General features: G+C 43.2%; 1 protein-coding gene across 1 annotated transcript in view; it reads left to right on the top strand.

The window, feature by feature from the left end:
- The first annotated feature begins 822 nt into the window (after nt 1–822).
- LOC129146640 (myoferlin-like) overlaps nt 823–15417 on the top strand; it is a 39375-nt gene continuing 24780 nt past the window's right edge. Inside the window, exon 1 of the mRNA XM_054699875.1 lies at nt 823–1155. Coding sequence (XP_054555850.1) covers nt 1068–1155 — 88 coding nt within the window. The 5' untranslated portion in view covers nt 823–1067. The remainder of the gene's footprint in view (nt 1156–15417) is intronic.

The following is a 15417-nucleotide window of genomic DNA, read 5'->3' as shown; positions in this document are numbered from 1 at the left end:
CTGAATGAGTGGAGAGGTACTTCTCCAAGTTCATTGAGACTGTTAATAGCATTTGATGGGCCAGGAAAAACAAGTTCTCAGATATCAAAAGAATGTTTGCAGGGCCTCCCTGGTGGCTCAAGGGGTTATGCATCAGCACTGTTAAGCTATCTGCAGTCACTGCAGCACGAGTTTAATCCCAGCCAGGGAGCTAACCCACATGATGCAGCAGACCTCTCCTGTCTCACCCCCTGCTCCCCTCAGCAGTGTATTTCAGTCAATCTGCCTGTTCTGTTCCCCACTCTGTCGCTGGTGAATCCTCTCACCCCCCACCCCCAGCACCTCTGGCCTGCACCCCAGCTCTTGTATGCATAAATAAGTAAATATTTTTTTAAAATAGAATGTTTACAGAAATCCTCTGGTGCAGTGGATCAGCTCCTCAACACACCAATTTTACATGTCCAGATTGGGTTTGCGTGAAATAAACGCAGTAATTCCTCTGTCATACAGTGGGGGGCACCCTTGGACTGATTTTTATTATTATTTTAGCTTTCCTATAAGTGGTTGGTGAGTGGGTGTGTTCAACAGCCCGAGAGAAGAAACAGCAAAAGTTAAAATAATAATAGCAATAAATGACTCATAAAGTTTTTAAAATTCTATGAAGTTAAGAAAATAATGGAAAAGAAACTGAAAACCAATGAATTCAGTTTCACAAATTGTTGCTAAAAGACAGTAGCCTGTTAGCGGTCTCCTGACCTTTCCACAATATTAGCCCCCAATTTACTGCAGTTTCATTTGTTGCACATAATTATTTTTAGTTGAGGCTTTGTCCTTTTCACTTCCACGTTTCCGAATTCTTCAGGGGTGCTCGCGACGCTGCGTAGACTCGGAAGTTTGGCTATCAGTTTACACGTAGCCTGCAGTAAATAATCCGTCAGAGATCCACCCATTTGCTTTCTCCCTCCCCTCTTCCCTGGAGAAATCCTCCCCGCTGGCTCTCCCGGGAAGGCACAGCCAGGAGTTCCAGGGCCCAAGTCTCCTTGGCAAATGGTCTTTTGCTGAAACTCGCTTTCTGCCCTTACGGAGCCATGCTTCGAGTGATCGTGGAATCTGCCAGCAATATCCCTAAAACGAAATTTGGGAAACCGGATCCTATCGTTTCTGTTATTTTTAAGGGTAAGGAAAAGTTTTTCTCTTTTTCTCAAGTGCTGTTTTGAAATGTTAGCTTCTTGGCTAACAGTCTGTGCAATGAAAGTCTGTGTTTATGCCACTGATAAAGCGTGCTTACCTGGGCAGGTCAGGAGAGAGGTCTGATTTCTGTGGGAGGCATTTAATTTCCCCTGGGCTTGGAGGCTCATTGAATGACTTGTTATTTTAATTCTAATAACAAGATTCCTGTTAGCCTTGGGTCAGAAAACTGTGTTTGTTAATCCCCAAACCTCAGATAGCAAAAGACACGTTTTGATTTCGGTTCTATGCTTTTGGTCTTTTTGGTTCAGCAGTATACATACATATTTATTTTCTCTGCCTATGTAAAATGGATAAAGGAGGGAAAAGGACAATTAAATGGACTGAGGTATCATGACTCCATAAATCAGCCTTCTGGGACATTTTTCGTCCCTGGGTTTTGGGGTGGAGGGATGGAATTATTATTTTGGATTAGTTTCTCATCTTGTCCTGTGCTTCTTTGCAATTGCTCTTCATCTCTGCAAAGCTAAATGTTGCCTGCATGTTCCATGGCTTATAATTGCTTAGAGAGGGAAGAGCTCTGAACAGCAAGTCTGCAGTTAGGGGAACTAGTTTGGCCCTGCTAAATAACCTTGGGCAAGTGACCTCATTTCTCTGGATGTCAGTTTTCTTTTCTGAAAAATGGGGAAAGGAAGGTTTAAATCAGATGGTCTTTGAGAGGCCCATTGTAATTCCAAAAGGTTATTTTTCTATGACGTTTAGCTGCAGTCACAGTGGAGGGACAGGAATGGCTGTAATACCCTCTTCCAGGCATTGTGATTCCAGGTTTGCCTGCAGTGGTGTATCTAAGACTCAGTTTGGGAGTTTTATCATTTTCTGTTTGTCTAAAGTCACTGGTAAGATTGCCGCGCTCTTCTTGGTGGGAGGGATGAAGTGAGGGGGAGGGCAGAGAAAGCTGGACCCCTGATGCCCCAAGTTCCGGACCACGCCTGGCACTTTTCTCTCTTCCTCCAGGAACTGACTACTTCTCCATTCCACTTGCTGGCTTATCTCTGCTTTTTCTTTTCTCTCTCTCTCTCTCTCTCTCTTTTTTTTTTTTTTTTTTTTTTTTTGGTCTGTTTTATCTCCTTATTGCTTTTCTTAAATCATTAAGTTAAGGATGAGCAAGAAAATAAAGTAACAGACCCAAAAGCTGCCAAGTAAGTGGTTGTTCAGTTAAAAAGAAAATGGATTTGAAGGCAAGTATGGGATTCTTGGAGACCAATGTGATTTTAGGAGCTGCTTAGTGAATATTGTGTAGTTATATCAACATTCACATGTACTAGATTTAAAATTTTTTTTCCTTTGAAGCAATTACATAATAAAGACATAATTTGAGAAGTTTATATCTTCACCGTGGACATGTAAAGACACCTAAAAATATCTTGGGTTCAACTGGTGACATCATTATCAAAGATTTTAAAGCAGAGTTTAACACTAAAATATGATTTGTCTGGAGTGTTTAAGCTTGACCAAAATTTTAAGTAAGTAAAAATAATGTCTAAGGCTAGGAACACAAACAATCCACTGAAGGTGGAAAACTCAGTGAAATTAGGCAAATATAGTCTATCCAAGCAATTATATTTACTAGATTATTTACTTTAGTGTCTCTTCCAAATCTCCTTTTATTATGTGAATTTATTCATCTGACAAGCAACCTGACAGAAGAAAGGACTCTGATCTTGGAGAAGGAACATCTGGACTATAATTGACATTAACAAAGAATCTGGTGACCCAAATTTAAGAACCTGGGTTTCGAGGGCCTCCCCGGTGGCACAGCGGTTGAGCGCGCTGGGTTGCGAAGCTGCCCGCAGCCTCTGCAGCACCGGTTCAATCCCCAGCTGCTCCCTGGCCACCGGATGAGGGTCCCGCATGGCGCGCAGACCTCTCCTGCCGCCCGCTGCTCCCCTCAGCAGTGTACTTCGGTCCTTCTGCCTGCTCTGCTCCCCGCTCTGGCTCTGGTGAATTCTCTCACCCTCCACGCTTCTGACTGTACCCAGTGCTTGTATAAATAAATAAATAAATAAATAAATAAATAAATAAAAGAAAACTTAAAAAAAAAAAAGAAACTGGGTTTCAAATTTCTCAGCTGTGAAATGATGGGACCCGATCTCCTTGGGGTTCCTTCACTTTTAAAATCTATAATTTTATAGTGCTATGTATTGACTACCTACCCTCAGCAAGATATGGAAGACACTGCCTTAGGTTATAGAACAGCTATGAGAAGGAATTGATAAAGAATATTGCACTTTTCTTGTTTTCAGTCTATCTCAGTGACTTAAAACGCTGCTAATGGCAACCCTTTCAAGGCATACCTCCCAATCTTGAGTACTGCATAAAATTAAGTAACATTAAGTTCTGACAGTTTTGTGGATACTTACATGCTGATGTGTCCATCAGAGTAACATGGAACAAAACCAGATGTGATCCATGGTGTGAACTGGGGCAAGAGCGAGGGAATAAGATGTAATAAGCCTTGACAGACTATCAAGGAGGCACCAAAGAAAATCCCTGTATTTACTGAAATGTGTGAAAGGTTGTCTCTTGGTAAGTACAATAGCAAGGTCAGGACAGTAAGTAGCACTTCGTTAAGATGGCTTGAGGAATGCCCCATGACGGGCATGCTGATGGTGATGCGGAATAGACAGACTTAGCCGTGCGCTAGAGAATGTGCCACACCATCAGCCTGCTGGTTTAGAGCTGGCTTCCGCCTTCTGTGTTCAAGCTCCTCTGAGGCTGACTACAGAATTACTCGGGATCTGGCTCCGCCCATGTGGATGTGGGCTTTACTGGAGCCCCTGCTGTTATGAATGTCCAGCAGTGCAGAAGTGGCTCATGAAAACCACAAAGCTGATTTGATTTTGGGGAAGCACTAGGTGCCATGCACCGGTGCTAAGTCTCTAGGTCAAGTTCCTCCCAGACAGAGGAGCGCACAGATAGCCGTGCTGCCGTGAATGCAGCTAAGGTTAGATTAGACAGACCTCTGAGACCTCTCTCAACACTGAGACTTGATTCCCCAAACTTAACAGGTTTTTTATTATTAGACTTTAAACTTTATAATTTTTTAATAAAATAAGTAATAAAGAAAAGAAAACTAACAATCTAGAGAGATTATACAACTAAAAAGTAGAAATTCTGACCACACTGCTGTTTTCTCTCCCCACTCTCATTACCTAAGAGTAATTAATCTCTCTGAGCATTTTGAATTTTCCCTTTTGCTATAAACATGTAAGTTGTTCCCAGGACTCGCTGTCAGCAGCGGTTCTAGAATGGACTTCTTTACAGTGCATTTCTTATCTTTCTGAATGGGTACATTTCCAAAGGACAGATTCTGGTCTACATGCCTTGCCCTTTATCTTGTCTTTTCTTTTAAAGGTGGATTTGCTGGATATTGCCATTGAATTCCATGTTCTCTTTGGCTTATCTTTTGCTTCTGCACCAAAAATTTTTAAAAAGACTTGTTTGGAGATTTGCTTGCACAGACTTATAATGTGCTTTGACAGTGTGGCAGCACCTTGTTCATGTGAAACATCAACTCTAGGGAGTGTGGCTGTTGACACTGTAGTAGTTTTCTCACTCCATCCTTGTGATCTTGAGAATTTTTTCTCACTTCTGCTCTTCTGTAGACCTTTGCCTTGTGGGATGGCTTCTGTTGTTGTCCAGAAGGTCACCAAACAATTTTCACGCTATTACTTATTTTTTCAGAGCTGTTATTCCATTTGCTTATGCTTGGGAATGAAATCCTAGATGTATCTAGGACACGCTCCCCCTCAGTGAGCTTATTAACATGGAGTTTTGAACTAATCACTTGACCTCTCCGGGAACCTTTTTTGAAAATTGGGGTTATAATGGTTTACCTGAAAGCGAGTAGATATATAGAGATTTCCAGAGGCTGTAATTTATGTAATATTTTTTCTATTTGGAATTTTACAGTTGAATTTAAAAAATAACCTTTTAAATAAACATAAAAGCTATGAGGTCCCATTGAAGAATGGTGAAGTAAGATGGTAGAACGATCCAGTGAGTCTTGTTCACTGTCACCTGGGAAGGTTGTCTATCCAGGATTAGTCAAGAGGATTCTACCAGCTCACAATGACAACCATGCCAAGTCAGTACTTCCGTAGAATCCCTGAACTGTATTTGCAAAGCATTCAGGAAGGGGAAAGTGTTTAATCTGTTGAGTCATCCCTCTCACTTCTGGGAGAACAGAGCTGCAGGCTCACCACCCAAAAAAAGTGGCCACACCCTACTGTGACATGGGAACCCTCAAAGGATGCTTCCCAAAGGCACATTTTGTGGACATGCAGTCATTTATAAAACCCAGTTGCCTCTTGGAAATGAATTTACATGGCTCTTTTCCTTCTCCTCTATAACATATCTTCCATGCATACCCTCAAGATATGTCCTGGGTGTATTTGCCTGGTTTGAGCTTACTGGTAAGTTTCTTCATTCCCCTGGGATTTGGCCCTGCCAAGAGGCTATGGAATTTTTATATTCACCGCGACACCTAGTACATCACTGATGTTGAGTATGCACTTTAAACATTGGCCAGGGAAGCAAGAGCTAGCAGGAGATTGGAGACATCTTAGTACAATAAAATCATTGCTTCCCGGTGTTGAAGAGGACTGTTGGTAGTCAGCCAATCTCCCTTCTATCAGGAAGAATTACCTTTAATATTCTCTCAGGTGCTTTGTAGCTAAAGCTTGGCAAAGAGTCAGTTCACACATTCCCAAACACTGAACGTAACTAATTCCTAGCACCTGCTACCCAGGGGCAAATCGGTGTCATGGTGTTTTTTACATTCTTGATCCTGGTCAGGAAAATGAAGCTGTTAGTTTTTATGTTGACAATTTATACACAAAATGTTCCGTGGCTTATAAAGAATGAATAATGCATAGATAAAGCAATGGTTACCCTACCCCCTGTGGAACTCCTATTGAACAGCTGTTCCTTTCAGTGAGGGTGTGCTTTGAGTTGGATCTAAACTGAGTTTTCACTCAGAAATTGCTGCATAGACATCTGGCATCTGAAGCTTTATCAGTCCATTTGACATAAGGCTTTAGCGTATAAGGGCCCTGGCTTTGGCACCAGGGAGACCTGAATCCTATCCCACCCCTTACTTCCCATGTGCTCATGGGCAAATGAATTAAAATCTTTAGCTTCACTGTTCTTAATGACACCTCCAACATTGCTTGCAGGACTGTTGCAGGGTGAAGTAAATATATATGTGAACCTACACGTAGTAACCGATACATTTCCTTCCTTGTTTGATAGCATTTATTTTATGGAGTCTTAACAAGGTAGCAGACAAGATCTAGTAAAATATGCATAATATGGTTTGGTCTTCTAGACTTAGAAAAGCAACATTTAGAACACAAGATTGAAATAGAAACCAGAATAGACCTGCAAATTACAAAGAGCAGATGGTAGAGGGGAAAACTCCATGGAGAAGGTGTTACCTGACTTGGTCATCCTTTAAGGATGAGTGCCAATTTGACAGAGCTAATGAAAAATCAAGACATTCCACATTTAGGAACAACACAAAAGATTTGGGAGCGCTGGGCTGTGTGATGAAGCTGACAGGGGAGAAATCTGCAGTGATTCGGGATTGCAGACAAAGCAGCGGGGATCCAGTGGGCAGTGTTGGGAAGCACAGATTCAGACTGGTCAGGGGGACTAATGAGACAGCGTACTAGTTAAGGCTAATGCTTTCCAGGGCAGAGGGAGCTCCTAAGGGCTAGGATGAGAAAGAAGAACTAATATGAATGCTACCAAGGAAGCAACTGATTGAACTAAATTAATATAATAAATTGCAGTGGGCAGACTAATTGGACCATCTTTCTGTATAGTCCTCTGTGAGTGGGATTCAGCCTGCTTCCCCTCAGCCAGCATGTTCATCTGTCCTGGCCTAGGTGTCAGGTGTCAACCCCAGGTCCAATCAGCTGTACCAAGGATACAGAAGCCGAGTATAAACCAGACGAGTCTTCTAGAAGACAAGCTTTTGAGGCAGAGAACATGAACTATCCAGCCCAGCTCTTCCCTTTCTAACTTTCTGTTGTTCTCTGGTCCAAACACCTCTTCTTTTCTTAAACAGCTCTCACCTTTCTAGAATAAACACAGGGTGTATAAAGGGAGGGGTTTGGGGCAAGGCAGACTGGTGGCTTTATCACTGGGAGTCAATATTTAGGTGCAACTGTATTGCAAGTCTTTGTTTCCTCCTCTATAAAGTAGGTGAATGATCTGTACATCACAGTAATGGTGTAAGAGTCAACTGTGGTAAAACATAATCACAGTACCGGGCATGTAACAGTTGCATGGCAAAAGCTCATCCCTCCCATTTATGCCCCGCTTCTTCCCCCACCACTCAGAGGGACATTTGAGAGATGGTCCAGGCTTAGATGAGTAAGCGGAATGTGCGGGAGCTTGAAGGCACAACATGTGTCAGATTCATCTGTGAGAGCACATCATAACTTTCTGACAAGGCACATTGTAGGTTCCGTTTGTTTTTTAAGTTGTAGTCGTAGCATAAAATTTGCTATTTTTAAGTGCATTAAGTACATTCACGTTGTTGTGTAACTATCACCACCTTCCATCTCCAGAACATTTTTATCTTCTTCAATTGAAACTCTGTACCCTTTTAATAAGAATTCCCCATTTCTCCCTCCTAACCCCAACCCCTGGCATTTACCATTCTACTCTCCGTTTCTATGAATTTGACTAGTCTAAGTACCTCACAGGAGGGAATCATGCAATAGTTATCCCGGTATGCCTGGCTCATTTCACTTGGCATAATATCTTCAAGGTTAGTTTTCAGAGTTGAATAATATTCCATTGTATGTTGATATCACATTTTGTTTATCCACTTGCCCATCAGTGGATTGGTTCCACCATTTGGCTGTTGTGAATAATGTCGCTGTGAAGATTAGTATAGAAATACTATTTGAGTCCCTGCTTTCAATTCTTGCCAATATATAACCAGAGGGGGACTTGCTGGATCATTTGGTAATTCTCTATTTAATTTTTTGAGACACCACCATACTACAGTCATCTCCTGTGTAAAATGGAGAGGATACTAATCCCAACTTCAGAGTCATTGTGAGAATCAGCCTAAATAAAACAAAAGCACACAAAAAGTGCTTTAAATGTTGCTCCTTAGATCTCCCTGAGACTCTGGTATGGACAGCTTGAGAACACCCACTTTCTACACCACCACCACCATTTATTAAATTCTTACACTGTGTCCACTCCTGTGTGTGTTATCTTATTTCATTCTTATGTCATTTTTAGGAAACAGGGAGTATTATCATTCACTTTTCCCAAGGGGAAACTGAGGCAGAGACATGTCAGTGTTCAATTCAGGACTGTCTGGCTGCAGAGTCTGCAGGTATATTCCCTACTGTCATCATGGAAGAAGAGAGAACACACAACCTGTACCTCCCATCAGATTATAATTGTCCTCTCCCCACTCTGAATGGGTTGAGTTCTTAGTGTTTTGGGGTTATTTGCATCTAGTCTGAAAGAGGAAAAATATGTACCAAGAACAAAAGAACTTAAAAAAAGAAAAAGAAACCCAGCCCTACTCGGTAAGTTTCCACATGGAAATGAAAGCCTTTATGATGTCCTGTGAGTCAGAAGCTGGGAGCTGGCATAGCTCAGCAGTGAATCAGTTCCTCTGACAGTCGGGTTGGAGCCGTTTTTCCAGTGGAGACAAACACTAACATTCTATATGTAAAGTTTTAAAAATCTAATATTTGCTTGGTGGGGTAGGTGTCCACTTCACCCTACTCCAGTACTCTGGTTTAATACCTTCATCAGCTTTTTCATCGTTTTCATAAATTTAAAGTAGTTCTTTTCCTTATCTCACTTTCCTTATTTCCTTTCATTAAAAAACCACTATTTTTCTTGTTTGCTAAGCTCTCCTCATGGAGTTCACTGCCTGGACACTTTCTGTTTCTCTCACTCCTCTATTTTGCTGCTCTTTCATCCTACCACTCCTCTCAAACATGAATTCATTCAACAAACCCTGATGCAGAGTGCACTCTACTGGACCATGTGCCTGGCTCACATGTCAGATAGGGGCCCAACGGGACGTGGCCCCTGCCAGCATGATGCTTGTAGTTGTGCCGTAAGCCCAGCAACTGTTCAGTAAATTCAGTTCAGAGTTTAAAGTTCTAGAAAGGAGTCATTATCATTTCTTGCATATGGTATTAATGATGACAGCTTACTAGCTACTAGGCACTATGCTAAGTGCTTCACATATATTTATTTAATTCTTGCCCAGAAATGAAGTCCCTCATTTTACAGTTGAAATGATCAAGGCTTGGGGAAGGTGAGTTTTCTTGTTCAAGGTCCCACAGCAGGTTCCAGATGGAGCTGAGGTGCATAACCCCTGCTGAGACTGAAACATCCCTCTGTGACTGGGTCATGGCCACCCAGAATCTGCATTGACCCACCATGGGCTAATGCATGTGGGTTCAGGGCTCCCAGCTCTATAGCTGAAGTCCAGGTTCTGTCTTCTCCTACCCATGGTATTTCCTGGGGCAAATTCAGCCTTGGGGGCATCTCAACAGACCAGTGCCAGAGCCTGGGGCATTGGTGCCTTTGGGCTAGACACCGTTGGCCTCAGGAGCCAAAGGCTCTCTGGTTTGTCTCCCCACTGTGCTGGACACATGATATTGACTTGAGGAAGGGAAAGGGACCTCTTTCCGAGGCTCTTACAGGCCAGAAGCCCATTTCTGGACTTGGTAACAGTTGTTCATCTAGGAGGTGTCCAGACATATATTGTTTATACTTATTTTGCAGATAAGATTGAGTCTCAGTGAGGTCAAGAGAGGACAAAGCTGTGCAGCCAGGAAGAGACAAGGACCAGAACCCCAGTCCTGATGTTATAGGACAGGGAGAGGGTCAGCCCAAACCCCGCAAACCTGCCTATTCTAAATGGGTTCGGCCATCCACCGCATCAACACAAAACACATGAGACTAATGGGAAGGATCTTTAATAAAACTAGGAAACAATACAGGTAAGGCAAAGAGTCTAGTTTCTAAATGAAGCACCCAAAGTTACCCGTCCCCTCGTGGGTAAAAGTCCATCCAAATGGGATTGGTCCAGAACAAGGCCCCAAAGTCTACCACAAGCCTAAAACATCTTCCAGTGGGGACCCACAGAAAAGGGTCACAAACCACTGGACAAGTCCGGAAGGAAAAGAGCAAAATCAACATCAAGATAAAAGCTGCCATTGTCACCTCCCCACGGGTCTCACCCACATCTGTGTCACCCAGTCCACGACCAAAAGACAAGCACAGTTTCTTCACGTGTCTCTAGGCTCCATGTGCCTCCTCCAGGTCTCCTTCTGGCTCCATCCTGCTTCCTTCCTCAGTCTCTTCTGCAGCTTCTCCTCTTCCTGCTCAGCTCCACCCTTCCTTGGGTGGGGCAGGGAACCTCCCCCTTTCCTGGGGACCACCCTGTTGCACTGAGACTTAGTCCCATGCACTTTCCTGTTCCTCCAAGTGTGTCTGACTTTCTTTGAACTTGGCTTCTCCCTTGCTTAACTCTACCTCTCAGCCCCCTCCACTCACAAACAACAGTCCACAAACGCACGCGATTGATTCCCTTCATTCCAACCTGCCTAGTCAATAAAGTCAAAGCCATTTGTAGCCTTGGAAGGAGGGCTGGGAACAGTGGATTAAAACTCCCAGCAATGGCAAAAATCCTTTTTAAAGAGATTATTAGCTATGGAACATGGAGAAGTGAGCTGTGGCCAGTTCAGCTGGCTGTTTTCTACCTGGGAAGGATAAAGTGGATGATTCAGATTTTGACTCATTGTTTTGTGCTTGTTTTCACAGTTCTTTTCTATGATTGTCTTATTTTCTCTTGACACTCTCTCTTGGAATAGAGGGCACAGAGAACAGGATGGGCTCCATGCTGTCTGAAGGAGGCAGTTTATGATTCTAATTCTAATCCAACACTCAGAATTGTCTTGTATCCCAGGCACTTACATGCTTCAGTGTTTGAGCTTCAAGGTGACCTTGTGAGCTGGGCCTTTCCATCTGCTTCTTACAGGATACATAGACCTTGAAAGTCCCCTTTAAAATTCTAGGAATTCCTCATCTCCTCAGTCTGAGTTCAAAGAGAATTTGTCACGCACCAGCCTTAATTCATTCTCCAGGAAATTATGTCTCAGAAACTTACCAGCCCGGAACAGAAAAATATGTGACAAACTCAGGAGCCACAACACCTGCATTTAAATTCTGGCTTTGTTTCTAACTAGCAGGCGACCCTGGACAAGCCACTTAACTTCATTGTGTCTCAGAATAAGGATAATAATAGTGATAGTTAACATACAAAGCCCTTAGCAGACTGCCTGGCATTATATGAGCCCTCTATCTGGTAGCTATTATTTCTGGATATTAGGTACAAATACCTGTTGGTTTGTTTGTTTGTTTACTGGTACCAATATTTATTAATGAAGAACTCTAGACAAAGAGCATTGGAGTAAGTGGCCCAAGATCACATAGCTGGTAAGTGGTGAATGTGTCAGGCTACCAGATACCCTGTCTGTGAAGACAGGTAAGGACACAAGTTTAGAACTGGGGGCTACAGTTGAAGTCTGCCATTTACTAGCTCTGTGATCTTGAGCAAGTCAGTTAGTATCATCATACCTCAGCTTCCTCATCTGTAGAATGGGGATATGAATGCCTCTGCTATAGGATTTGACATGAATGTGGCTAAGTGCCCAGCACAGTTTCCACTGAGACACAGCCCAGGTGCCTGGCCTGCCTGGACTCTTCTACCGGTAGCCCAGTGCTTGGCAGAGCTGCGACAGGACCACTCCCCAGAGTTTACTCTTAGGAAGTAAATTCTATATGAATCATTCAGATTGCCTGAGTTTTCCTGTGGTTCCCTTGGAGGAACTTCATTTTCATTCAAGAGCTTATACACCTAAAAGGGCATCTCCGGGGCTATGCGGCAGTAGCCCATGCCCTTCTGTCTGGACATTCCTGTTTATCAGCCTTGGCTTGTATCACGGTTGCCACTTGGCTGCAATGTCTTTCCCCTAGAACCTGTTTGGTAACATCTCCTGGTGCAATGGGGCAGCCAGGGTTGGGCAGCAAAAAGCCAGATGGAGCTGGCTGCGACACATGTCTCAGTGTTCTTCCAGATCCTCTTTATCCTGAGGTAAGAAGGGTCTCCTGTAGACCCTTCCTAAAACTTCTTTGCCCTCTGGTTCTTATGCAGATTCTCCCAGATGCTGGTGGCTGCCAGGTTGACTGCCAGGGAGGAGCAGTCACTACCCACATGCTCCAGGAGGACCTCAGAGGCCTGCCACAGAGCCCCGGGGGAATTACTCCCCTCTTCCTCTGAGCACTACGGCACTGCCCTCCAGGGAAGGCTCTACAACCTAGGAACTCCCTTGGGCTACACAAGGGATGCTGCCCTGGGGCTATACTAAGAAATAATGTAATAACTCCTGCTGATTTAGTGTTTACCACTGTTCAGCCCTGTGCTGAGCACTTTCTCTTCATTCTCTCTTAACCATTAAAGCAACGCTAGTAATAATGCTTATATGAACTTATTAAATCTAATTCTCTCAAATCATGGAGAAGTGATTCTTGGGGTTGGGTGGGCGGGAACACAATGTTAATAAAACACAGTCCCAACCTCCAAGGAGTCATGATCTGGCCTTAATCCTCCAATTTTAGAAACAATTCTGTGTCTATCTGCCAGAGTTTGAATCCCAGCATTACTACTTGCTAGCTGTGTGACCTCTGTTTAATTGCTTACCTACTCTGTGTCTTGGTTTCCTCCTCTGTAACTGAGGCTGATCATAATAGAATTTACCTCTTGAGGTTGTTGTAAGGATTAAATCACTGTCCACAGAGTACACTGGGAAGAGTGACTAGTTCACTAATTCATAGCACTTAGCGGTTAGCCATGCATGAGTGTGCTTTAGGGGATCTGTGAAATTTTAGGTCAACTAGTAGGTGACTTGGCACATGTATGTAAAAATTTCTCAAAGCAAAGGAGCCATAACCAAAGAAGATGAAGATGCACTTCTAAATGGGAGATTAGTTCTGCATGACTGTGCCAGGATATCTTGTTGATCTCCTTTGCCTACTAAAGAGCTGTTACTTATGGAAATTCTCCTGAGGCCACCCCATAAGACATGGCAGTCTAGCCAGTCAAGATGGGGATACTTCTTGGGCCTCCCCGGTGGCGCAGCGGTTGAGCACTGGGTTGCGAAGCTGCCTGCAGCCTCTGCAGCGCTGGTTCAATCCCCGGCTGCTCCTCAGCCACTGGAGGAGGGTCCCACATGGCGCACAGACCTCTCCTGTCTCGCCTGCTGCTCCTCTCAACAGTGTATTTCAGTCAATCCACCTGTTCTGTTCCCACTCTCTCTCTGGTGAATCCTCTCAGCCACCACATCTCTGGCCTGTACCCCAGTTCTTGTATAAATAAATAAATAAATAAATAAATAAATAAATAAAAAAGAAGAGCTGGGCCAACACCTCTCCTTCTCCTTGCAGGATTATGTGTCTTTCGCCATATTTATAGCGTGTTATCATTGTGGTGTTCTTATTTCTGTGGGTGCCTGGTGTTAACTGGTTGTTTTCTTAGGGTTCTTCAGGAAAACAGAACTGATAGGATACGTGTGTATACCTACATGTGCATGTATGTTTATGAGTGTATGTATACATGTATGCATGTATGTATCTACTTTAAGATTGTCTCATGAGCTTGAAGGGTCTGGCAAGTCTGAAATTTGGAGGACAGACCAGTAGACTGACAATTCAGGTAAGAGTTGACATTGCAGTCTTGAGTCTGAAATCTACAGGACAGGTCAGCATTCTGGAAACTCAGCCGGAAATTCTGTTAGTCTTGACGTAAAATTCCTCCTCTCCAGGAAACAGTTTTTGTTCTTAAGGTCTTCAGCATTGGGATAAAGCGCACCCACACTGTAAAGAGTAATCTGCTTTACTTAAAGACATTGTTTGCAAAAGTTCAGCACTTTTATGAATTACCTTCACAGCAACATCTAGACTAGAGTTTGAGCAACTGGCCCACAGCCTACCCAAGTTGACATGCAGAATTCACCCCCACTGTGGTCCTCTCAGCATGGATGTTGCACTCTTAGATGTCCTCATGTTTCTCCGGCCTTTAGAACAGTAGTCTAACACGTTATCTGGTAGGTGAACCGCAAAGGAAATGGTTCCATGGAAGAGGGTGCGGTGATTTGGCAAAGAGGGCCTGCTCAGGGAAAGCTTATTCAGGGAATGACATGTGGGTTAATTGCTCCATCGGTGACCTTTACCGAACTGAAAGAGAAGCAAGCATAGGAAATTCATAAACAGGAAATGAACCGTGGTCCAGAGTGGATTTTGCATTTGAGTCAGTTGTTATGTTCTGGGTTGAAAGTACTTAATTCCTTCCCATAGGAGCAAACAGTTATCTTAATAAAATTAGAGGGGGAAACCAGGGGTGATAGGTGACATGAAGGGGAAAGAATTTCTATAATTTCATGATATTTAGTTCTCGCAACTTTGATCTTCCTTTTGAAAAACAAATAGGTGGAATTGAATAATTGAATAACTTAACTATAAACATGTAAGACTCTCTAGTTGCTGATAAGAAAGAAAAATATCTACTTTTATTTGGTTTTGGCGGAGGTGTTTATGTGTGAGAATAGACTTCCCATAAAATGTACTGTATGCACATTTTGATAAAAATCATAGTCATCTTGGAAGGGTTTCTGGGTTTCTTCAGAAGGGGACTAGCTAATGCCAGCTACTTAATCCTTCCCTATTAGCTAGGGAGATAAAAGGGTGCAGTTGTTAAATGCGTGGACTCTAGAGTTCAGCCAGTCTAAGCTCTGTGATCTTGAACGAGCTACCTCACCATTTGGACTCGTTTTGCTCCTCTGCAAACAGGGGATGATAACAGAGCCTACCCTACAGGCTTGCTAGGGAGATTAAATGAAATGATATATATGATATATGTGAGGGACTTAGCACATGCCTGGCAGGAAGTGAGCACCCTCTGTGGGCTAGCACCGTAAGCACTAATGTTATGTGTAGGTGCCAAGAGCTGCAGGAAGTTCTACTTGAATAGTCAGTCCCACCTGGTCTGTGGTCAGCAGGCATATGCTGGAACTCAACTGTTTCCCTTTGTTCTCAACACAAAACTGGATTGTGTATTCAGGAACATGTATTGGA

The sequence above is a fragment of the Talpa occidentalis genome, unplaced genomic scaffold (genome assembly GCF_014898055.3).
Source record: "Talpa occidentalis isolate TD23 unplaced genomic scaffold, MPIMG_talOcc4v2.1 talOcc4.109, whole genome shotgun sequence".
Classification (NCBI taxonomy): domain Eukaryota; kingdom Metazoa; phylum Chordata; class Mammalia; order Eulipotyphla; family Talpidae; genus Talpa; species Talpa occidentalis.
Note: the sequence above shows the minus strand (reverse complement) of the source record. Positions and strands in the feature narration are given on the sequence as shown.